This window comes from Cryptotermes secundus, unplaced genomic scaffold (assembly GCF_002891405.2).
Source record: "Cryptotermes secundus unplaced genomic scaffold, Csec_1.0 scaffold548, whole genome shotgun sequence".
In the NCBI taxonomy this organism is placed as follows: Eukaryota; Metazoa; Arthropoda; class Insecta; order Blattodea; family Kalotermitidae; genus Cryptotermes; species Cryptotermes secundus.
Window position 1 is genome coordinate 791,487 of NW_019732380.1, and position 25,399 is coordinate 816,885.

Consider the following 25,399-nt stretch of genomic DNA (forward strand, 5'->3'; position numbering starts at 1 on the left):
AACAAATAAGCAGTCTGCTTTTACCGGTTCTCACGGTCTCTTCGCCTGCAGATTTCTTATATTTTTTCTTCTACCCTAAAGATGGAGGCGATACGTTCCTCCGAAACGTCGGTTAACACCACATATACACGGTGCCAAATCCCAGAAGACTGCTTTCTTCATGGTCACTGCCGTGAAAGCCTCAAATCTTACAATATGATTATTTCATACACTAGAAACTCAATATAATTTTGAATTAAAGCCTACAAAATTCACTAAGTAACAGATTCAAATGCCAGTTATTCTATTATATTTAAGCATCCTGTTGCACTCTATATGATATATGACATAAACACCGTCCCAAGTGCAACAATTTATTGTAGTTGAATTGACGAGTGTAGGCAACAAAGATAATGCACAAAGCAGACTGATATCAGTGAAGTAGATTCTAATAAACTGAAACCTGTTAGTAATGACGAAAAGAACAATTGGGAAGACTTATGGTTTTAAACTTTAAACTAGATGCAGTGTAACAGCTACGTGGGTGCATACACCTGATGATGGCCGTTTGCGGCCGAAACATGTAGTGTGGAAGAGGGCAAGACAAAAGAACTACAATAAATTGTTACACTTGGGACGGTGTTTATGTCATATATAGCCAGTTATTCTGGCAAATTTTTGGTCCTTAATACTTATTCAGTGGTATTCCCAGAGCTTTTTAACATGTTCTTGCTCAGTATAGGCCTGAAAACTTTCAGGCTCAGTGCAGTGCTGTATTTCTTATATACCAAAGTCTCTTTTGGGCCATACAACAGTTGTTGCACATAGATCTTATGCTCTTCACAAGGCTGTAGCACCATATGGAATCATATGTCATGCCTTCTGGATGATAGGATGTTCTTGGTATTTCAGAAAATAGAAACTGTACTTCAAGACTGAAGGGGTTACTGAACCAAATGGCATATTATTTTATATTTAAGAAATAAACCAAAATATTTACCATCAGTATGAGCAACAGTGATGAGAGTTTTAATGGTATCAATATTCTTAGCCTTCATCTCAGTGATAGGTGAGTTAGCAGTAAGCAGGGTGAACCTGGCCAACGCCTGAACATATGCATCCCTTTCCAGCTGAAATAAGAGTTACACAATTTAATACAAGTTGGAAAATTTATATTTTTTAATATAAGCTCTTCTTACACAATACTGCAGGTAAAAAGAAAAGTTCTAAATAAAAAATAACTACTAACCGTCATGTGAAAAATGCAAGCTATTCGGATGGCACATCTGATTCCATCAAGGCAAAGGGATGCAATTTCTGGGTCATCACAGTCTTGCAACCCCACGCTAAATGCTGCTAGGAAAGGAGTCCAAGCCATCTGGAAAAACAAGCTTAAATTAATTACACTGAAATATAACAAATGTAGGTAAATTTACATCTTGAATTTTGCTAAAATCAGCAAGTTGTGAGGGTAGGAGGGTAGGGTACAGGTAAAGCTGTCCTGTTCCTAATTAATTAAGCTCTGCTGTGATGGAAACTTCATCAATTAATGCCAGTAATAAATAATAATTTTTATCTGGGAAGAGAGATTAACTTGATCTAACACACCCAACAGAGTAGGTTCCATATTTTTACCTGGCAACAGACGCATGGCCAACCTCCAAAATACTTTGCTTTTAACCAAAAAATGAGACAATGGATAATGTTGAATATATGTGACAATTTACATTAATACTGTGATTGTAGCAATATACATGTCCTCACCTTAAACATTGGCCGCACATGTTCAAGATGCTTAGCAGATGTGAAGGGGGCCTGGACATGGCTCACAGACTCCATGAGGTTCTTAGCAGCTGTAGAGATTACCTCCATTTCCATGTTCCATAAGAAGCGTCGTCGCTTTTCACTTGAGATTACTGCGGAAGAAAATTCAAGGTACAATTTAACAGCAATAACAACAACAACAACAACAACAACAACAACAACAGCAAACAATTGTGTTTGACTGTCATTTCATGCAATGACAATGAGTGAATATAATTAATGGTATATGAGATATTTAAAAAAGAAGTACTTTGAATCAGAAACAAGAGCAAACACGAAGTTATTTAGAAACACTAATATAGGAATAGAGTACAGAACTAGAAACAACATAAACACCACCTGAGAGTGAAGAAAAATACCACAGACAGATTTAACTTAAGTGGTGTGTATCAACTGCAATATAGGGAATGCCCAAGTAGATGTAGATACGTGGGTAGGCTGAAAAGTAATGCACACATGCTTGTAGAGCGCAAACAAAAACAAATAGCAAGATCGGGCAAAAAGTACATTAAAGTACAATTCTTAAGTTTCAAAAACATATATTTATTTTTCAACATAGTCACTGTTAAGGCTAACACATTTCTCCCAACGTGTAACAAGTTTTTTCATTCCGTCTCTGAAAAATTCTTCTGACTTTTCTTGAATCCAGGACTTGACAGCTGCCTCCACCTCATCGTCCGAGGTGTAATGATTACCCTTCAGGTCTCTCTTGAGGAGAGGAAAAAAATAAAAATCTCAAGGCGCAAGATCGGGGGAATAAGGAGGGTGTGGAATCGGTTCAAACTTCAGGTTTCGCAGAGCCTCTTCAGTTGCGTGCGAGGTGTGTGGACGAGCATTGTCATGTGGCAAGATTATTGGCGCCAGGCTGCCTCTAACATGACAAACTCGACGCCGGAGGTGTTTTAGAGTCTGTATGTACTGAGAAGAATTTACCGTTGCCCCTCGTTCCAGAAAATCGGTCACATAAACTCGGTCAGCATCCCAAAACACAGTCAAAAGAAGTTTTTTGGCGGATGGTTGTGTTTTGAACTTTTTGCCTGAGGAGAAGACAGATGTCGATATTCAGCGCTCTGTCTTTTCTCTTCCGGGTCGTAACGATGGACCCATGACTCGTCCCCCGTCACAATATTCAAAAGAAAGTCGTCTCCTTCGTTATGGTAGCGCTGCAAAAGTTGCTCGCAGCATTCCAATTGATGTTGTTTGTTCTTGTCTGTGAGACGGCGTGGTACCCATCGTGCACAGATTTTACGGTATCCCAATTGTTCAATAATGAAACCGACACGTTCCTTGAATATTCCAATATGGTTTGCGATACGCTTTTGAGTAATTCGCCGGTCATTTTGAATCAAATCGTCGACGAGTTTGCGATGATTATCGTCTGTGGCAGTGATCGGACATCCGCTGCGTGTTTCATCAACAATTATGGCTTTTCCAGGCTCGCAACCATGAAATTTTATTACCCATCGATTTACAGTAGACCTATCAACAGCATCGTCACCATAAACAGTCTTTAAACGACAATGAATCTCAGTAGGAGTCACTTTTTCAGCAGTTACAAATTTGATAACAGCACGCTGCTTAACTCGCGATGACATAGCACTAGAACACGTCTCCATACTTCCGCTTCTCGAAATACACTGGATGAACGCAACGACCTCAAACTTGCGCATGCGTATTGAGGGGGAATGTTACTTCCACATGCCACCTGGCGTGCTTCTGAAAGTCATTTCGTTCGCGCTCTACAAGCATGTGTGCATTACTTTTCAGCCTACCTACGTCTATATATATATATATATATGTCAAACATGCCACACATTCAAAACAAGATACAGGGAACACATCAGGGATACAAAAATACAATGGCCAATATTCAAGATTTGCCCAACATATAATGGATACAGGTCAAGAATAAGACACAATGGAGAACAAAACGAAAATATTATGCACAGAGAAAAAGGTGAAATGTTAAATACCTATAAAAGATTCTACATCCATGAAGCCAGCAAACATGGTACACAATTAAATGACATTAATAAAGGGATACAACCTGATATATGATATGATATTAGCATCACATCCAAATTAGAAAATATTAATCGCACCAACCCCTCCCCATATATATATATATATATATAAGACCCACATGCCCGGCCCTCTTTACCTCTTATCCCCACGCTTCCCTCGGCCTCCTTCCCCTGGTCCCACAATCACCAATACATAATATCATTGCACAGTTGGTGACAGTTAGTGCATGATAAACAATGAAACAAGAAACAAGAAACAGTGCTGCAGACAACGGCATAATAGAAAAGAAGCAAGTAAAAGTAATATACTAATACAAAGACAAAAATAACACCGTCTAATGTGACTATTTAAGTTTTATCATTTTTGTCTTTGTAATTGTTAGTGTGACGGACCAGAATGAAACAAATCAAATTAATATACTAATAATACAAGTAGAATAATAATGAAAACAATATAAGAAATAACTAAAAAGCATCAATTTAATTCACAGACAACAATTCATCTGTTACAGGCGAATCAACCTATCAAATATATAATTCATGGAAAAACAAGATATAGTATACAAAACAATGTATAGTTAAACTACACACATTTAACAAATAATTAAATAAAAAATGAGGAGATATCTAAACACTAAAATAATAAACGTAGAAGTGAATAAAAAGTTAAACTACATTTTAGGTAGCAAAGACAAGAAACACATCACAACAGTATCAGAGACGACACATTACATAAGAACAACTTCAACATAGGTTATTTAATATTCATATATACGATAGCGCACTGTTTCGATAATATAAAACGAAATTAACAAACAATAAAAAATCATACTTAAAAATCATATCTAACATAATCATACGTACCAACTTTATGAAGACTGACACTATTTAATACAACCAAATTATAAAATTGAGTTGACCCGAGTAAGTAACGACATAAACTTAAATTAAACTGAACTATTTTTTGGCCTGAAATAATGTATCTGATGTTGGCTCCAAGTGAACCAAAACATGCCACGCAATTTTAACATAGTTAACAAATTCAATTGACACAAACGTGGTGGTAAGTTAATTGCTTATTTGTTGTGCTGACAGTCATAAATATCCACATATAAATGAAGTACTGCTGTATTGCATTATACAGAATAGCTCAGTCTGTAGTGAAACGGGTTCGACAGCCAGGGTTCGATTCCCAGCAGAGACAAGAGATTTTTCTCCATTCCACAGCATCCAGACAGTCTCTGGGGCCTACTAAGTCTCCTATCCATTGTAACTGGGGGTTATTTCCCCAAAGTAAAGCAGCAGGGACATGAAACTGACCACTCACTTCCATCTGGTGCTGAGGTCAAGAATACATGCACTTAACCCCTATGCTTTCATGGCGTGGCGTTAATTAATTGAGGGCAGTGGCAACTATACCTTTACCTTCTATGTGACAAGGAATTCAGGGAAGTCTCACTAAAACAGCTAACGGCTTTATTACAGCTCAGTCCGCAGTGAAACAGGTTCGAGAGTCACGGTTTGATTCCCAGCAGAGACAAGAGATTTTTCTCCATTCCACAGCATCCAGACAGGCTCTGGGGCCTAAGTCTCCTATCCATTGTAACTGGGGGTTATTTCTCAAAAGTAAAGCAGCAGGGACATAAAACTGACCACTCACTTCTATCTGATGCTGAGGTCAAGAATACATTCTTTCCCCCCATATGCTTTCATGGCATGGTGTTAATTAATTGAGTGCAGGGACAACTATAACTTTACCTTTTATTGTGACAAGTAATTCAGGGAAGTCTTACTAGAACAGCTAACTGATTTATTACAGAAGTTTCAAAGATTAAATTAAAATTATAATACCACATGAATATGTATGAAGATTTATCTACAAAGGTCTCTGTGTGGGTTGTTCAACACTAACATTATTCCTTTCAACTTCTGTTACATACATTTAATTATATAAATGTAACATATCAATAAGAGATGAAGTTCTGGTGCTTCACAACTGAACAGTATGCTGACATTTCTCAATGGAGTCATGACTCTCTCATGTTATTTATGTATTTATCTAGTTTATTTACCAGTGCTGTCAGAATACATAACTTTGAATGATCAGATGACAATGAATTGAAAAGAAATGGGAGGAAGCAGCTATCATTTAATTTAAGATACTAACCCAGTGACTGCAAGAAGGAATTGTGGAAAACAATAAATACTTCACTCAGGATAAACAGTGTCATTACTGAGATCTGAACTGAGGACCTACAAAATATAAGTCAGAAATGTTACCATTTGAGAGGACTTGCTTGGTTTCATCTTTAATATCCCAGTGGTGCCTAAAGAAAACATTTTTATTTGTGGTAATGTGGCTTTTCACAGGCATCAGATGGATGTAAGACTTTAAACACAGGCTAAAAGTATTTTTACTAGATCATCCATTCTATACATTGTATGAGTTTCTCTTAGGACAGTAAGTAGTATAGTAAGCATAGTAAGCAAAACCTCTATTTAGAAACTGAAATAGATAACAAATGGCTGTTTGTAGCATCCTAATGTGATCAGTGATTGGCATGGTCATATGAAGGGCTCTTGATTTACTGTAATACTGTATGTAACTCATAAGGTTAACTTGCATTTCAATTTAAGTACTGTAAGTAAAAAGTAAAGCTATCCCTGTACCAGGCCATGAAGGCCCATAGGGTTGTCAGACGTTGAGGGTCCCACATTATCTAGACAATCGGCTCAAAGATGGCGTAAGGTTGTCAGCCTTATGTGCCGGCCGCGCTTTACTCCCCAGTCAAATTATTTAATTAACTCCTTTTACTCATTTCTATTAGAGGCTGAGTAAACCCCAGGGCCACAGTGAGGCTGGAAGGATTAGATCAACTGAAAAAATCCAATGACCTCATCAGGATTTAAGTACTGTATTTAATTTATTATTTATCTCGTTTGATAGTGTATGTTATATTTTAATTATAGGTTAACCATGTAAAGAGTGATTATTTATTGCTGACAAATTCTAATCCTTTAGGAATTTGGGCAAAAAGATTTTAAAATTTGGTTTATCTTCATACACTGGCGACCCTGCTGCTGCAAATAGTAGCACCAACAGGAGACTGATATAAGCAGAGGGTATGGCAGTATTACCAAGCAAACTTTATGTGCACAAACACAAATCTGCACAATAAAGATTCAACCTTTTTTTCCCTTTATTTAAAAGAAGTCTTTATATCATGACTTACACTGTTTTCCTGGTTTATTCACAGTTCCCTTCATCTTGATTTCATGGCCAGCAATTTCATCATAGATGTTGGACAAGTATTCCTCAGGCAGATCCTTGCTGTCACTGATGCCACGGTTCAGTCGGATGTACTGCTCCTTGGTCATCTTGCTCTTCACTTGTGGAGAGTGCAGATCTGTAGTCAGCATTATCACAGAATAGGCCAGCACATAAGCGGTATCTGCACTCGCAAATAATCCATTGCTATAAATAAAAAACGAACATTATCAGTCAATATTAACGTAAAGATGGAAGTTCTAGGAAAAATTACACCTATTTTTCTTCAAATTTTCTAATTTATATGATGAAAATAAAGTGTATTATCAATTCATCATTGTGCAGTTTAGTGATCTATTACTGCGCATACAGGTTCCGACTACATTAACCCTTTAAAGTGGAGTGGTTACTTTATGTACGACCTACTTTAACATTAAAGAACTCTGTACTCTGCTGACAGTGTACTTTAGGGTTCTGTACGATTATGTGAGGTCAGAACAAGATTTTTAAATATTATTTAGAAGAAATTCACACTTCAGAGTTCAGTTTGTCATACACAACCACAAAGTTTTGCACAATCACCATATCTGTGTGTTAACATAACATAAATGCATAAAACAAAATTTAAAGACATATTTATGAATTACGTCCATGCCTAGAACCAGTTCTTAATTACTTAAAAGGATCAAATCAAAGCATAAGCAAAAATTTTGTTTTGTTGCTGTGTTATTGTTTAAAAATTTAGATTGCGGTCTTCTGGGTTGACGTTGTGTAGTCTCGCAGGTAGATGCTGACATTTTGTAGGGACACACTGCCTCCACCTTCAGGGTTGGGAGGCGAATGTTGAGGAACTGGTTCAGTTATGTGGGCAGGTTGCCAAGGAAGGTCGTCACTGGTCTGGAAGGTCTATATCAGCCTACAAGAACACAATCTCAACAATCATCACTGTGAAAACCTCAGAACTTAACAAAAGGTATGTCTTTTGAAGAACTATTACCTTGTAAAATTCTGGGACCCTATATAAAGTGAATACAGTGTTACTCCAACTGTGAAAGTTAGCATGGCTGTTATGTTGGTACTATAAATGAGAGTAAATTATGAAGTTCAAAGGTGGGATTGCATATAGTGGTCTGTGTCCATGAAATAGTTACTGAAAATGTAATTTTTCTTAATAAAATAAAGTAAGCTGAAAAGACACGGAGTGAAGAATGAACATCAAGGTAATGTTCTTAGCTGGGGTGTCAAAACCATGAAATTTAATGAAGTATACAATTATAAAAACAGGCGAAGACTGACAATGCAAAAACATTTGGAAACCACTTTGGTGACAGGATTGTTCAAGCATTAAATGTGCCATCAAATATCTAGATGAAGTATCAACTCTAAGTTCCGACATAAAGAATGCGGATGACACACCCAATGAAACTGGAACTGATGACTAGAACAAGGAAAACACATGTCTCTGGAGACCGATCAGTTTCTTTTCTTTATTATGTTTCTATTACATATTGTAACGTGTTTTGTTACTGAATACGCTGTAGAGATCGTTAATTGGTTTATTGAACAATCTAAAAATATCGGCTACAATTAATTATAACACAGTTGCGGGTTTCTACACTTTACAAACCCTACAACCAAAATCTTCATGTACTAATAACGCGGGAGCTATACAAATCTCCCTGAATTACACACTCCAGATATAACTGTACTACAGCACTCACTAAGTCTCGAAAACACACAATAAGTCTTCCGCTTGATGACTTCTTAGTTATCGCACACCCACAGGCTGCTACCTTGAGAACTGCTGATAACACACTCGCTCGTAGGCTTGCACGGAACTAACTCGAAACTGTCTTCGGCGATGGCCACGTTACAACTGCCTCCGCGACTGCTAAGTTACAACTAACTGGTAGCTGCTGTGCAGTTCCCTCATATAGCCACAGTGGTGCCTGTTGTGTGCCACGTCACAGTAGGAAGCGGTTCCACGTCACCGTGTTGCGTCACCGCGCGTTGCGCGTTGCATAGCTGCCAGGATGTGGGGACTCGGCTAACTTCGGCTCCGCTCGGCACGTCACTGCAGGGAGAGTGGCGGGGTGATGACTCGCCTATTACGCGAGCGCTACGTTACCGCCACGTGCCGCTGGGGAGGTAGGGGTCAACATGTCACAATATATTATCAGTAAAATTATTAGGCACGTAATTTTGTTTATGCTATGTAGTTCTTTCTTTCTCTTTGCCAACAATTTCCGCGGCTGCATATGATGTCTCTACAATACTTTTTACACAGTGAGACAAAAGCACATTCAATATTTCGTTGAAACTTCTGGTATAAAAAATTAAGGAGAAACAGAAATATATTACAGTTATTACCCTGTACAATATGAATACCAAGATTTCCTCAATTCCAAAACATATTCTTTTTTAATTCCTGAAATTGGGGCGCATTTTATATCTGATGGTGTCTAAGAACTGACGTTAAAAAAATTATATTGCATGACTAATACCCAACGAAGATCTTTATGTTTAAAACATTAGTCATGGGCCAGTGAACATAAATAAATAAAGAGAGCAACAAAGATGACTTCAAAAGTATTTACATGTATTTCCATTAATAAAAATGTCATTATAAAACACCTAATGGGGTCTTGGAGGCCGAAAATACCAAGTCGTTTTAGTATTAATTAATACTCTGTGATAAATGGAGATCAGACAGCATTCACTGTTACACCCATGTTCATTGTTGCGCCTTAAAAATCAAGCGTGCATCTTACAATTATAGCATCTTCTATCCTAAAAAACTGCTGCTCAATCAAGGGTAACTTACAACAGACAGAATCTGAGAATTTAAAACTACAGCATAATATGTAGCACATTTACTTTGGATTGCATTCACAGTATCTGCTAGCAAATTTCTCCATAAGTCTATCAATCTTCTGAGCTTCACCAGGCAGACGAAAACCCTCCAGAAAGTAGCGTAATGCTGACACTATATCTCTATTGTTAAAGTCCATTTGGTCCACATATGCATACATAACCTACAACAAAAAATCAACATTCTTAAGCACAGGTATGACATATTATGACAGCTACAAAATTATGGCAAAAGTCAATTCTTCAGCAGTCATACCTCTTTACTGAAGTCATCACTATCACCCAAAAAATCTCCAATACCAGTTTTATCTAAACGGTCATCTGTATGTAACCATTCTGCAATCTCAGCAGATGTATTACCCAGCAACCTTTGCTCCTGCAGGAACTGCACACCTTTCTTCGGTTTCCTATTGAACCTGAAATATATGATTTTATTTTTCATTTTTATCCATTTTTGTACAAAATATACTTTCACTTCATTTCCCATATCTATTTCATGGTAACTAATACTCTAACTATACACAAAAATTTTTCAAAAGAGGAATGTTATTTAATGTTTAAACATTCATTTCCCACTTCAGAGAAAACATTTTGCATCTCCATTGAAAGACCAGTCTGTTACTGCTGTTTAAAGAAAACTCGCTGTTTATTCTGAGAATCATAAGAAATACATAAATACACTCTATGGGCAAAGTGTGGAGTTTTTTATTTTTGTTGTGGTACATATAATAATCAATATGCTTCAAAGGGTTAATGGTACAAGTATCAGTCTGACTATTCATCTAAGGGCTTGGAATCTTGCATGTAAGAATTACTGACTCAATTCTCATTTCTGTTCTTGCTTACCTGAGTGCATTATTAATATTACAGCTTTCACTAGAGGACAATTTCCCAGTGTACTGCTATGTCTATTTACACCATCCTATATCTCACAAACTGCAAAACTTACTCAACTTCTGAATATGTGGTATGAGAGAGAGTACAAGCCAAACCGTACTTCCCCAATGAGAAAGTCTGGGAAGGGGGACGGGTAAAGCTATCATTGTAACAGGCCGTAGAGGCCCACAGGGTTGTGAGATGTCAAGGCTCCCATGTTTATCTACAAAATAAGCTCACAGATGAAAGTGAGGTCATCACCTTCATGCACCGGCTGGCCGCCCTTTACCCGAGGAAGATTCCTTGTATTCATTTCTGTTAGAGGCTGAGTTGACCCCAGGGTTGGAATGAATTGGTCAACTGAAAAATCCTACGACCTCAGTGGGAATCGAAGCTGCAACCTTCTGGCTTGCAATATAATTTAACATATTTTCTGAGGAGCGGTATTTGATAAGAAGTCCTCACCTTATATTTGGGCTAATACAGTTATTTAAGCACAGCCTGGATATCCATTACTGTCATCTTCTGGATGCAGAATTATGACAAAGAAAATACTATTCTCTAAAAATGAAAAGTGGGAAAGTGTTGGGTTGACTCAATTAACATCATTATTCTATTGTTCATGCAAGGACACGCTGGGCTTCATTGCACCAATGGCAACACTAACAGATGCCCGATACACATGCCAAACTTTTCAGCTTGTACAGTACATGCAGGCAAGCCTTGGTAATTATCTCTCTTTCTGTTGGAGGATTATAGCTATTTCAGATGTTTGGGGGAACCTATCACTTATTTCTACTGAGTGAAAGCTAAGGAACTCTTTATACCAACCAAGGTTCATAGTTTTCCTTGGTTCTTCTGGGATTGTAACTTTAAACTGGCCATATCCTTTCCATCTGCCCATATTTGCAGTAATCCAATATATGAGTAATAATTATTACTCATATATTGGATTACTGCAAATATTGATTATAATTATAAATATTGATTATAATCAATACGTCCTTTACTTACAAAGTAATGCCTGTTTCCCAGACTTCCTTCTGATGTTTGAGAACTTCAAACTGCTCTGGAGTGTCAGGAACTTCTCTGTTACCAGAAGAACCGACCATACTGCCCTGTCCTGAACTGCCAGAATTGAGACTGTTGTTGCTACCATAAGACTTAATACTGCTGCTGCCTTTAGAAGGCGCCAACTCACTGTCAGTTTCCTTGTGACGATCAGCACCTGTGTCGGCAAGTTCAAGTATGTGAACCTTTCAAACAACAACAATTAGCAGTTCATATGACTGTCCACTAAGAGCTTAGAAGTTACCTTCTGAAATATAAAGTTATAACTTCAAATTCTGTGAAAGTAATTACTGCAAACTGTACAATTCTTACATTTTCTTAATGTAAATCTGAAGTGGCTGTTAAACCTTTTGATCAAACTTAATACATCACTCACTCACTCACTCACTCATGGAGCTGAGCTCTTCTTGAGAAGCTGCCAATTCTCCAGTTACTCAAGAACTTGCCAGCATTTTATGGAGCCTGAATGTTTATTACCATGTTCACAAGAGCCCTCTACTGGTCCATATTCTGAGCCAGATCAATCCAGTCCACACTATCCCAGCCTATCTCTCTGAGATCCATTTTAATATTACCCACCCATCTGCATCTTGGTCTTCCTTTCCTTCTGGCTTTCCCACAAATATCCGATACACATTCCTCTTGTCCACAATTTGCGCTACATGCCCTGACCATCTTATCCTCCTTGATTTGATCATTCTAATTATACTTAGCAAAGAGTACAAGTTATGAAACTCCTCAATATGTAGTTTTCTCCAACATACCATCACTTCATCTCTCTTCAATGCAAATTTTCTCAAAACCCTGTTTTCCAAAACTCTCAGTCTATATTCCTCCCTTAAGGTCAGAACCAAGTTCTGCACCCATACAGAACCACACGCAAAATAACAGTTTTGTATATTCATATCCGTTGGCTATCTTTGTGTCATGATTTTGCCCTGCATTCTGGTGGTGAGAGAGCTACATATACTTACGTTTTCTCTGCGTTTCCTTCTAGATCAACCTCCTTACTAGTACCAACTAAAGTTTCTGTGTTTTCCTTTATGGTACCTATATTGTCACGTGTTGGGTAGGTCACGTGACAAATAACTTCACGCCGTATTGGATATAGTGAATTTATTGAACACTCACTCTCACAATTACACCATTTACAATTATACCACTACTGCCATCTGCAGTATTACAAATACTTCTCCTGTATTCATTTCCATTCACTCAATACAACTCGACTTGTCGACTGCTAGATTGCAACTGACTCGTTAATCGTTACTCACTATTCTGAATAGTGTTCGCTGCTCCTTATTTAGGCTCGGCACTGACCATGATAGGTACCACTGTTGTGTAACGTCGTGTTTACCAACTGCTTAGCAACAGTCATTGAACGGGCTCCCTTGCTGCGTGACGTCATGTTTACCGATTGCCTAGCAACAGTCGATACATGGACTCCCCTGTTGTGTGATGTCACAGACTTGCGGGGATGGGTCTTTACCGAGCATTGCGTAATGGTGGAAGGAGTGGGGGTATGTGACGTCACTCGCGAGAATGCAGAGTTCATGTGACCCCTACTTCCTGTTGCACCATCCTCGTCACAATATTATCATCAAATAGATTCACATCATGAGCATAGAAAAGCAGCGATGTGTCCAATTTAATTTCAGTTCCATGTGGTTTCACTGGACTTTCCTGATGGATATTCTAAAGCAAAGTTGAAAAGCAGTGCTGATAAAGCATCTCCTTGTTTCAGACCATTCTGGATAGGAAAATTATCAGAAAAATATTTACCTATACAGACTTTACTGTGTGTTTCATTTAAAGACATTTTAATCAGCTGACCATTCACCTTCATCTAATGTTGAGATTAAGAATGGTGGAGTTATACTTCAACTCCCCCACACATGCATGGTGTGATGGTTAATTAATTAATTTTACCTTTTACCTTATTTCTAGACATAGAAGAAACCCTAACTCAACTTACCAACAATTTTCAAGTTATTACAGGGAAATAATAACAAATTTCTGGTAACATTCCTCTATGTAATATGATCATGGAAGATATGGAAAATCGAGAACATGGCACAAACTCTGATAAAAGTGAAATTATAGTTATACATCGCAGCAATATAAGATCCATGCCTTCATTGTAATATATGGACAAATGTCTGAAGCAGAACCTTAAGTTACAGAAACACAGAAGTGTGAGGTGGGTTCCATTAAAACCAATGATAGAATGATTGTAAGTAAGCAAAAGAGGTCTACAGCTTATGCGCTCCAAACCACAACAGGAGAGACACGATACTTTCTAAATGCCAAATTCTGTATTTTGATAGAGGTGATGGCTGCAAACTGCACCTTGTGATGGGTTAACATTTTTCAAACTGCAATCAAGAGTCTCATTTATAATTTTCATTTCATGCATCCTGTTGTGTTGTAATATACTATTTCTTTATTAAAACCATCACAACACAACAATATTAAGGTCACTGCCTAGCAGTGTCAAACTAGGCACTGACCTTAATATTGTTGTGCTGTAACGGTTTTAACTCTTTGACTGGCGCAAAGGGTATTTAAATCCCACCCCTGTCCTGGCAGGCCCTTTAAACCTTATGTCGCTAAAATGCATGTAGTTACTTTTTCCTAAACAACTTCAACAAAAATTGGGTTTTAAAAACGAAATTTTCAGGAAATAATTAAAATACAATATATTATGCTATAAATTCCTTTCCATACCTCTTTATTAGTTTTTCTTCGTGTGATAAACATTGAAACATGAAAGTTTGCAGAGAGCCACACCACAGCCTGCACACATGATACTTGCTTCTTTTCTAACCTTGTGCTTAGCACTCACGCGACACTTTCTCAGGGCACCATTCTTCTTATTGTTACTGGGAGGAACATGAACCATTTTGTGAATTTTCAAGCCACCCTCTAAACGATTTACTGGCTCTTTCCCTGTTGGCCTTTTCAAGGTCGAGGGCGGAGGCGTGACTGCACTCTAGTCTGACCCAATAGATTCGTCATCCACTTCATTCCTTGACTTTTCTCCCTCTCCACACTGTTTGTTTGGTTCAGTCATTTTTCTACACAGTCCAATATAAAATCTTTGAATCTGTAATTTCTCTTCTTGTATTTTTCGTTTGTTGTGTTCTTTTTGAATAGAATGAAACTATTCAACCGCAAAGACATGTTTTGTCCATACCATGGGTGTGAAATAGGGGCCTAGTGGACAAATATTCTTCAATTTCAGGGCGTTTGTCGATTCCTGTCATGAACACAATTCCTAAGTATGTCCAGATTTCATCTGATGTGACATAATTGTAATTGTGTTTTCGAGAGTGAGGAGCTAACTCATGTGTGTTGAAGTGCTGGTGAGCATAGCGATTGGTTTCAGTTGTGATGTGATTTACCAAGTCGTCATCCAGAAAAAATTTTAATCCATGAAAAGGGATGCATTTTATGTGTTATATCAATTTTGATCCCGAAACTATTAGCAAATGAAAATATTGGGGGTACAATGTCTCCGTACGTTCATGAGATGGGCGTGTCAGGCACCGCACTCGTGGTAGGTAAATGTTCATGATTACTGTCTTGTGGATCATTGTCTATCACTGTATTATTGTCACTATCAACTTCATCCAATTCAGGAATCATTATTTCATCGCCACTATCATCATCAGAACAAATCTCGTTCACAACATTTTCCAGCTGGTCTGTAGGAACACGAAGACACTTGCTGCAAGAAGCCATGGTGAAACTGAATGAATGTGAAATATTTTCTGACCTTTTCCTTCTCAGAGGGTTCTGACAGTAATATAGACCCCCACAAAGTTTACAAGGGTTCTTTACAAACATGCACAAAAACTATCATATATATGTCTTTGGTTGATGAGTGCCAAGAGAGCAAAGAAGGGAAGAGACTGTCAAAGCGTTAAAACATGCCAACGCCAGGGAACGGCTGGCATCGTCCGGGCGTTAAAACACACCCGCGCCAGTCAAAGAGTTAATAAAGAAAATGAATCAAGAGTCTCACTAAGATCACATTACTCCTTTTGTGAATGATTATACTGTAATATCTGCATACACAGATCAATGTTGCTGAAAGGTCTGTTATTTACAAGTCTGACTACACGTTCACAAACAGAATATTCATATATGACAAAAATACTGTACAACACATGTCAGTTTAGTAAGAGAAACTGAACAATGAAAATACGTCATACAATTATGAACATTACAAATTACAGAATGCTTACCCAAAGTTGTTTGTGAATTTGGATTCACATAAAGATCCTTACTCCATTCCACCATACATTTAAGAATAGAAACTAAGCATTCTAAGCCGCGAATCCTCATTGACTTTTCTTGATTTGGTGTAGCACCCAACTCCAGAGCTTGTCGTCCCTGTGCAATCTTTGACAGATCATTGACTAGTCTGCAGCATAAAATAACAGCGTCTACTGATGAACAGTGTACAAAGAAAGCTTGCGGCTATATAATCTGATAAAATAACAATAATAATAATAATAATAAAAAACTGCAATGGACATTAATTCTCTAGTATCCTGCAATCTAGGCTCTGTGGTAACAGAAATTTGTCTTTGTATTATATTTTATTTCAAATACAATTTTTAACATTAAATATATATATATAAAAAGTTAAAAAATAAAGTTATCTCTGTAACAGGCCGTGAAGGCCCATAGGGTTGTGAGACATTGAGGGTACCACATTATCTAGAAAATTGGCTCAAAGATGGCGGTAAGGTTGTCAGCCTTACGTGCTGGCTGCGCTTTACTCCCCAGGAAAATTATTTAATTAGTAGCATAGTTGGTTGAGGCACTATGCTACAAGCCAGAAAGTCACGGGTTCAAGTTCCAATGAGGTAACTGGATTTCTTTTGATTGACCTAATCCTTCCAGCCGCACTATGGCCCTGGGGTCAACTCAGCCTCTAACAGAAATGAGTACCAGGAATTAAATGTATATAGAAACTAAAATACAGCCTGGTATCATTTTTCAGCAAAGCCGTAAGAGTATAGAAACAGTATATATACACTCCTGAAGGTGACTAATTTGTGATAGACATTTTCTGAAAAACAATATGCTGTATGCCACAAACGTATTATCATAAAATACTGATCTTATTACAGGCCACAATTTCTGTCTTAAAACATCTTTCTGCTTATTCAGTATTTACCAACTTATATCTATAAATATATTTAGGACTCCAATTTGGGCCAAAATAACATGGGGTTGCCAATTTAATAAGGACGCTCAATATTAAAGCTCATCAAATCCTTTACATAACCAAAGCATTTATCACACATGTATGGGTGAATGAACAGATGAACAGTGTAGAGATGCAAGATGCATACTTATTGCTGTGAAATGCATCTCAAAATTATTTTCATCTTAACAAACTTCAAAACTAAACTAATTTCAGGTTTTCAAAAAATATTATAATAATACAGTTCACTGCATCATGTTTTCTGTCACAAATGTTTACCTTTCAAACAGATTTGCTGCAGATAAGTCACAGTCATAATTGACGTAAATGTCAACAACACTCTGAGCATCGGCGCAGATCCTCGTCAATGCCTGGATCACCATCCACTTATGTTCAAATGAAGAGCTTGATGTTTCTAGGATATTCAGGAAAATTTCCTTGAAGAATACCTGAAACAAAGGGTAAACCAAGATATTCCATTGTTTTCTCTCAGTTCAGTAACCTCTGAGTATACGGGTTATTTTATGTCAGTAAATCAAATACATGTGGGTTCAAATCCAACTCAAGGCATATATGTCTGTGTGCATGTTTATTCTGTGTTTGTGCTGTCCTGTGTAGGCAGCAGCTGTGTGACAGGCTGGTCACTTCTCTAAGGAGTCTGTTTGTGTAAAAAATATTATGAAACTGAAGAGGTCAGGGCCCAACAAAGAGCTGTAGAGCCACTGATGAATGAAGTCTCAATTATACAGTGTCAAATTGTAGGATGACTGATTAACTGGAAAGGATTTGAAAGGAAGTGGTTGAGACCTAATTGAGGTATGGTCTTGGCACTTTTCCATGACAGAAAAAACCCCCAAAAAAATGAATCAGGAGAGTTGGCGTCCTGGCGGATATATGAACTGAGCACACCCTAAATACAAGTCTAGAGTGGCCAATGCTGTACCAAGCTGCTTGTTCAGCCAGGAGATCATGATAACTACTAAATACAGAATTTCATACACTGTCACATTTGTTTGCTTATCTCGAGAAACTTAAGATTTACAGAAAAAGTGTATGGCACACAAAATGTGTTGTTTTCTTCTCCACCAGCTTTCGTTTGAAGCATTTTTTTCTCTGATAACATTTAGAGTTATGCTCAACATAAATGCAGAATATACACAAAATATATTCTACTAACAAAATATTTAAGTCAGACTAGAGTTCTAATAGTTTATTTTAGTTCAATGTTGAACATATAAAATTGAAGATGTTCCACAGAATGTCATACCTCAATCTGCATTTTCAGGTGCATCTTGAACTTGGACAAGAGTGCCAGAAATATTGCAAGTGAGAGTTCAAACACCTCAGGGACGGAAGAAACTCCATTCTTGGAGAGGGCTACACACAGGTACTGCTTGATGGCTGTCACAAACATTTCATTGGCTCTGAACACTGGACCAGCATTCTGGAGGATTGATAACAGAAGATGGAGGGACAGAATCTTTGAACGCAGCTCATGGGATCTACAATGAAAGAATAAATATCAGAAAATATACAGTGAAACCCCTATCCAATGTTCCTCAACTTAAGAGTTTATCTCACTTAATGTTCAATTTCAACAATCTCAAGCCAATAATTTCAACATTAAATTAGGTACATTTAAAGAATTCTGTCTTCTGTGATATAACGGTGTGTAGTCTGAGGAAAGTAAACCTACGTTTCAGAGGAATATATTGTGTCCATTTTCAGGGTCAAAGAATTAGCCAAGCAAGAAAGCAGCATGATGCAGACAGCACTCTCTCCTTGTTATCTACTTCATGCTGCGTTCTTGCTTGGCTAATTCTTCGACCCTGAAGATGGAGGCGACATGTTCCTCTGAACACTGTTTGAGTTTCAATGGACTACATGGCCTTAGATCCTAGAGGACAGAAATCTCAGAACTCTTCATACCCACTGCTGTGAGAACCTTAAATCCTTCCTCCATTTAAGATCTCCCCAGCTTAATGTTTTCAAATGCACTGCCTCCCCCCCCCCCAAGAACCGAATGGGACTTTCACTGTATATGAGATTAGAGATTTTGATGTTTTCATGACAGTGTTATTACCTACAACACTACATTGTGCCATAACATAGAAAACCACAATGTAAGCCCATTATTAAAGACTGCAAATAACATCACCAGAGGTAACATATCATTAATACCTAACGACCATTAAAATCACTCAATTTGTTGTTAGTTCTTCATTTATTTGTGTAAGAATAGGAGCTACAGTTATACAGTATCCTACATAAGTTCAGTGTAATAAGCCAGTTTAAATGCAGACTTCTACTATACACTTCTATATAAATTAATGGAGGTTTACTTCGGATCTGGCTGTCCCTCAGGAAGAGGCTTCATGGACAGCTTACACAATGCTCTGAACACAAGAAATGCATCCTTCTGAAGGACGTGTGTGAACTTTGCTGTAACAGTCGTGTCTGTTTCATTCACATCCATGCTCTCCTGCAACAACAGAAGATAAATTCAACACATAAAATTAAGCAATTAAGAAAGCAATACAGCTTTTGCTGCAGAAGATAAGTTAAGTTTATTAAAAAATTATACTTTCCTTCACTAATATTACCTAAATGAGTTTATAGGATTTACAGGGTTTACCATCTAAAACACAACCCAAAGTACAGTATGCAAGCTTACAAGTGACATCAATATTATTGTGTTGTTTTGCAGTTAAATGTGATGATGAATATACTGCTAAATTTCTGACTATTATGCTACCAGTGGAAATTTATAAAGGCAAAGCAACTTCAAGCCACTTCTAAGTGGTTATATTTCCAGCATCAGAAAAAAAAAAAGACTTAGGGGACCCATAACATATGACTATTTGGGACTTATAATTCTTTCTCTTCATTAACTTAATTTAGTTATTATGAATAATGAACTCTTTGGGCTTTCACTTTACATAGAACCTCAAGTCTGAATTTAACCTTTATGGGACTGGCCATTTAAATTCCGGTAGTGGCAGCGGGACGGAGTTAATTTAAATGCCTGCCATTGTAGAGTAATAAAAATTGTAATCATGTTACTCAAAATGCTCTGATTTCTACAATTTTTGTGATAAACGAACGAAATAAACGCTGCTTTTATCTAGAAAGAATATAGAATCAGATATTGTATTTTACAGGTTTTAGAATCTGTAAAAATTGTTACATTGATTCCAAATTGTTTTCCCCCCCAATTTTGAGCGTCTGTCCACAAAACTGCATTCAGTTTCTGCACAAAACGTTTCTGCAGTATAAATGCCTGCTGCTGACATCATTCATACTGGTACTGGCTTATCTTCAAAAGGGGAGGAAATGTTTATGCTTTTATAGCACTCCAACCTTTCTGTATACAGGAGTGAGGTCACTCCCTCAGAGACTGTCTGTGTATACACGTTTCTGCCACACAAGAAGTACTGTTATGCTTCTTAGAAAGGCCAGCACATGGCCCCTTCTTCTACGTACTTTCAGTCTTATGTACCACATTCTAAATCGGTGACATTTATCAGCTGCCTATTAACTTCGGCTTCTTCCATGCGAAATGGAGCCATGGGGGATAGTTGAAATTGCGATGTTTCATAAGCGTTATGATTAGAGAAGGCAAATCGGCAACACTGGCTGACTACCTGCTAATACGAGAATGATATTTCCTGTGTATGCTTCGCGTGGAAAACAGAGTTACATACGGACAAAGTGCATGAATTGCGACATCGGACTCTGCATTCAGTGACATGCAACATTCAGTTAGATGATGCAGGAGGGAAGACAGTCTACTTATAAAGCTGGAGTCCAAAAATAATGTAAGTAGAACAAGAATTTCTATCTTAAAATTAGATTTTAAAACACTGTGTGCACGCGTGGACTGCGCATACCCATATGGTGTCTTTTGGCCACCTCGCCTTTACTTTAAAGGTCTCCATACGGTGTCCTTCAGCTCATAAAGGTTAAACAATATGTTCCATTGCTCTTAAATCTTACTTTCTGAATCACACAAACAGTTGGGATTAGCAAATTAGAATGCTTAAGTAGAATAGCATTAGAAAAAAGGCTGTGTCAATGATGACTGCATTTTGTTTTGCTGTCACTTTGTGCTCAATTTGCTGTCTATGAACGTGCAAAAATAAGAAGACAGAGAGGGTGAAATTGTCTTCAGCAGTCCTATGTAACAAGCACTCATTAAGTGTTGTGATTACTGAAAGACAACTGACACTTTAAAGAAATATACATTAAAAAGTCTGCCTTTCATGTAACCTGCGAGCTCTTGTTCCAATATAGAAAGAACTTTTCTTTTTATCATATTTTTCTCATACAACATGAATATTCCTTAAAATCAACCTCAAGGTCATAAAGAGAAAATCATGAAGCAACAGCTGTAAACAATCAATCTGAATCTTACATGTCTGCCTTATCATATTTTCAAGCAAGTGGACAACTGTTGGTTCACATTGCAACACTGTCTTCTCATAATCACTTTAAAATAAACTGTGTTGCATATACGCATTAAATAATCATGCTATAGACATAAACAAAGTTGACTGAACTAGCGGCCTGCTTCCTTCACCATTCTGTCCAATTCATAACTCACAATCACTCTGCCCTTTACCTCTATATAACCTAGAGTGGGTAAAAACGAAGTTGCCCCTGTACTTAACAAATCTGACACTGTACCACAAAAATGTATGGGGAAAGGAGGCACAGTTATACAAGTTCTTAACCTTGATACTAGATGGAAGAGAGTGATCAGCTTCACATTCTGGTCAGTTTACCCCTAAGGAAAAGTGTCCCTATTACGCATTAGACAGCAGAATGCAGAGACAGTCTGGATGATGTGGAGAAGAGAAAATCCTCCTGCCCCTGTTGGGTACTGAACTACCATTCCTTGGCCATCAAGCCTACAGAACACTGCAATGCAAACTGAGTTTTGTCAGCTGTTGTAGTTGAAAAGTTAAACAAGAAAAGAATCAATTAAATAGCCTCATACTAAATTTGAGCTCAAACCTATTCCTATGCACCACACTTGGAAAACTGAAGTTACACATTCACAGATTATTCTGACAGCACATATTGCAACATCTAAATGAGCACATTGGCTCATGTGGTAATACTTTTGATTTGTATTCAGGAGGTGGTGCTCAGTTCAAATCTTGGTTTTTAATTGGCATAGTGGGGTGGTGGAGTCCAGATGGGTCCGCTCGGCACGTCGGCCACTGAATGGCCTATTGTACCTGCACTGGGTGATATGATGAGGGAGAATTTGATGGAATGAAGATTGGCAGGGGAAACTGAAGTACTCACAGAAAACCTGCCCCAGCACCACTTTGTCCACCACAAATCTCACTTGACCAGACCCGAGCTTGAACCCAGGCCACCGCGGTGGGAAGCCAGTGACTAACCGCTTGAGCTATGGCGCAGCCTCAGATCTTGGTTAGTACACGTACTATCCTGAGGGTTTACACAGTCTTCCTCAGTCCCTCCATGAAAATTCCAGGACAGTACCTCAGATTAGACCATGGCCAAGTTCTCTACATCTTTTCCAATTCTTCATTTGCTAATCATTCTACTAAATGGCAATACATAGCATGAGCTAGTGATATGTGCTGTTTAATAAAACTACAATACCTGCGAGGGTACACGAGTGATAGACGGTGTTGTGGGATGGTTCTGCAGACTACCACTGTCTGACTGTGATTCATGCACCTGATTGAAAGAATCTCCACTCTCTTCACCACTTGTGTTTGTTCTTGGCACTGCTCCATCAGCTTCACAGTCTGCATTAAAGAAGAACCTTACAGCATCAGAACAAAATCAATGGGTGTGAAGACACTGCACATACTTTCTCATATATGATTGACCTCGGCTATGTTGAAAATGAGAATGAATGCTACTTGGTAGATGATTCTTGGTCACTAATACCGAAAATAAAAGGCAGGATGAAGCTATCCGTTTAACAGGCTGTGAGAATCCACAGGGTTGAGGGATGTCAAGGTTCCCACATTTTCTAGACACCAGGGCAATAGTGTGGCTGGAAGGATTAGGTACATTGAAAAATATAATGAACTCATTGGGATTCGAAGCTGTGATCTTCTGGATTGTAGCATAGTGCCTCAACCAACTACACTACCGCGTGCCCTGGTTACTAATACTAAACAACGAATAAATCTGACTGGGAAAACCAGTTTTGAGAAAGATGACATTTTATTTTGGCCTGTAATGCATATATTGTTATTTTCCTGAATATACACACATGCAGTTTTATTTAGGGACATGGTCTCCATAAAGCACTGAAATCTAATCACAACTGTTAGAGCTATTTTCAAGAAAATTGCAATTTTGTGGCTAACAACTAGAATATAAAATGTGAATAAAGTTCATCCAGGCACCAGAGAGGAACATCCATACCTACAGACAGATGGCTTACAAAAACCTTATTTTGAAAATAAGGGGGGCTAAAAAAAGAATAAATCTACCAAAGTCTATAGAAAATTCTTTTCAAAACCACAACAATTTCTCAGAAAAAGTGAAAAAGTCTTATTCTACTTTTGTATACACAGATCCACTTTAACAGGTTTAGTTTAAATCATGAAACACATCTTGAACTTAAATATATTTAAAAAGAAATGGTGATCTTCAACAATAACTATATTTGAACCTGGTATCAACAAGTAGCACAAGAATACTATTTAAAGGCCAGAAATTGAACATTACTGCACATCTGTGAATGGATAATTTCAGCATTTTTAAAAAGAAACCTACGAAGACACTGCAACAAGAAATCTGCAGTAAGTACTCTATCCTGAGCTGATCCAATTGAAGTAAACAACTGGTGTTCATATGATTCGCTTACATGTTTCCACTGACCATTGTGGTTGAGTGATGAGTACAACCTAATCAGTATTTGGGAGATCTTGGAGACTGGCTGTATCACCTGAGATTTTTCTGGTTTTCCTCAATCCATCTTGGCGAATGCTAGGATAACATCTCAAATCAGACCACGCATGTTTCCTTCCACATCCATCAGAATTCATTATTCACTAATCAGACTACCGCAGTCGGTCATGGTAGCCAAGTGGTCTAAGGCATGCACTGTCTTCACTCGCTTGGAAGCTGGGATTCCCACTCAGGGCATCGATGTTTAGTGTGTGTGTGTGTGTGTGCGCACAGTGCCCAAGTGCGTGCACACATGCATTTTTCTGTGTCTGTGTACAGGTAGAGGACTTGAGACGAGATGATCACATGCCCAAGGAGTCCTACTGAATGTCTAAAATCTAGTAAAATGAAGTGAAATGGAGAATTTCACGAAGGCAGGCCAAGGCCCAAATTGGGGCTGTAATGCCAAAGTTAAAAAAAAAAATTAGACTACCATTACACACTATATGGTATGAGTTAATGACAATCCATTTTAAGTGAACTCCTATGACGTGTGTCTGTGTGCTGCATAACCATGGAAATGCTATGTGTAGGAGCATTCACTTAAACTGTGTGGATTTAGCTCTGAGATAAGAGGCCTAACTTGTATTTTGGAGAACCTAGTTTAAATTTGGACAGTGACAGATGATATTCTGACCAAGGGTTGTCACTGCTTCCTTAAATTTTGCAAAAAGGTGCTACCAGAGACCTCTAAGCAGACCAAAGCCACTTTGTTTTGCAGCTTACCCAAATTTCAATTCATGTTATTCAATTTGAAACCGATTCATATTCATTACATAATCTACAAATGAGATGCTGCATGCACCAGGAGGTTTTCTCAATTCAGATGCGGAAACCTGAGGTCATTCTCTGGGCATTTTGTATGTACTTTATGGAAATAGCATACCTTGCACCACAGTGTCTACGATGCCATTCAACATCCCTCGCACCATTTCATGATGATTCAGCTCAGAGTCACGCTGGATGACATCTTCAGCCTTCTTCTCACTTTTATCACTTCCTCCATACAATTCGTCTGACAACTTTGTTTCTCCTTGGATCAACTCCGATCTCTCAGCATCTTCTTTCCCTTTATTCAGATCTTCTACCTGGATACAAAACAAATTGAAGTAAATATTAAACTTCCTCTGCCATGGTTCTTGCTATATTTATATTCCCTTGAAGTGAACTATATCGACCGAGCAACTGCCATTTGTCAGCGAAGTTAGTGCCAACTTTTGTGACTAGAGAGTGTCATGTGGTCAGCGCAATGGATCCCCACAGCTGTTAATCTCAGTTTTTTAGACCTCTGCCACTACTTTTCCATTCAAGTATTTCCTT

The 25,399-nt window shown here is 37.9% G+C and overlaps 1 protein-coding gene across 2 annotated transcripts in view; it reads right to left on the minus strand.

Moving 5' to 3' along the window:
• LOC111867634 (brefeldin A-inhibited guanine nucleotide-exchange protein 1) overlaps positions 1-25,399 on the minus strand; it is a 62,769-nt gene that overhangs the window by 27,995 nt on the left and 9,375 nt on the right. For both annotated transcript variants that reach the window (XM_023857646.2, XM_023857648.2), the window contains exons 5-17: positions 24,966-25,167; positions 22,772-22,920; positions 19,477-19,616; positions 18,402-18,636; positions 17,414-17,583; positions 16,164-16,342; positions 11,857-12,070; positions 10,223-10,382; positions 9,973-10,130; positions 7,061-7,302; positions 1,744-1,895; positions 1,229-1,357; positions 980-1,109 (exon numbers count right to left, since the gene is read on the minus strand). In XM_023857646.2, the coding sequence (XP_023713414.1) occupies positions 980-1,109; positions 1,229-1,357; positions 1,744-1,895; positions 7,061-7,302; positions 9,973-10,130; positions 10,223-10,382; positions 11,857-12,070; positions 16,164-16,342; positions 17,414-17,583; positions 18,402-18,636; positions 19,477-19,616; positions 22,772-22,920; positions 24,966-25,167 (2,260 nt within the window). The remainder of the gene's footprint in view (positions 1-979; positions 1,110-1,228; positions 1,358-1,743; positions 1,896-7,060; positions 7,303-9,972; positions 10,131-10,222; positions 10,383-11,856; positions 12,071-16,163; positions 16,343-17,413; positions 17,584-18,401; positions 18,637-19,476; positions 19,617-22,771; positions 22,921-24,965; positions 25,168-25,399) is intronic.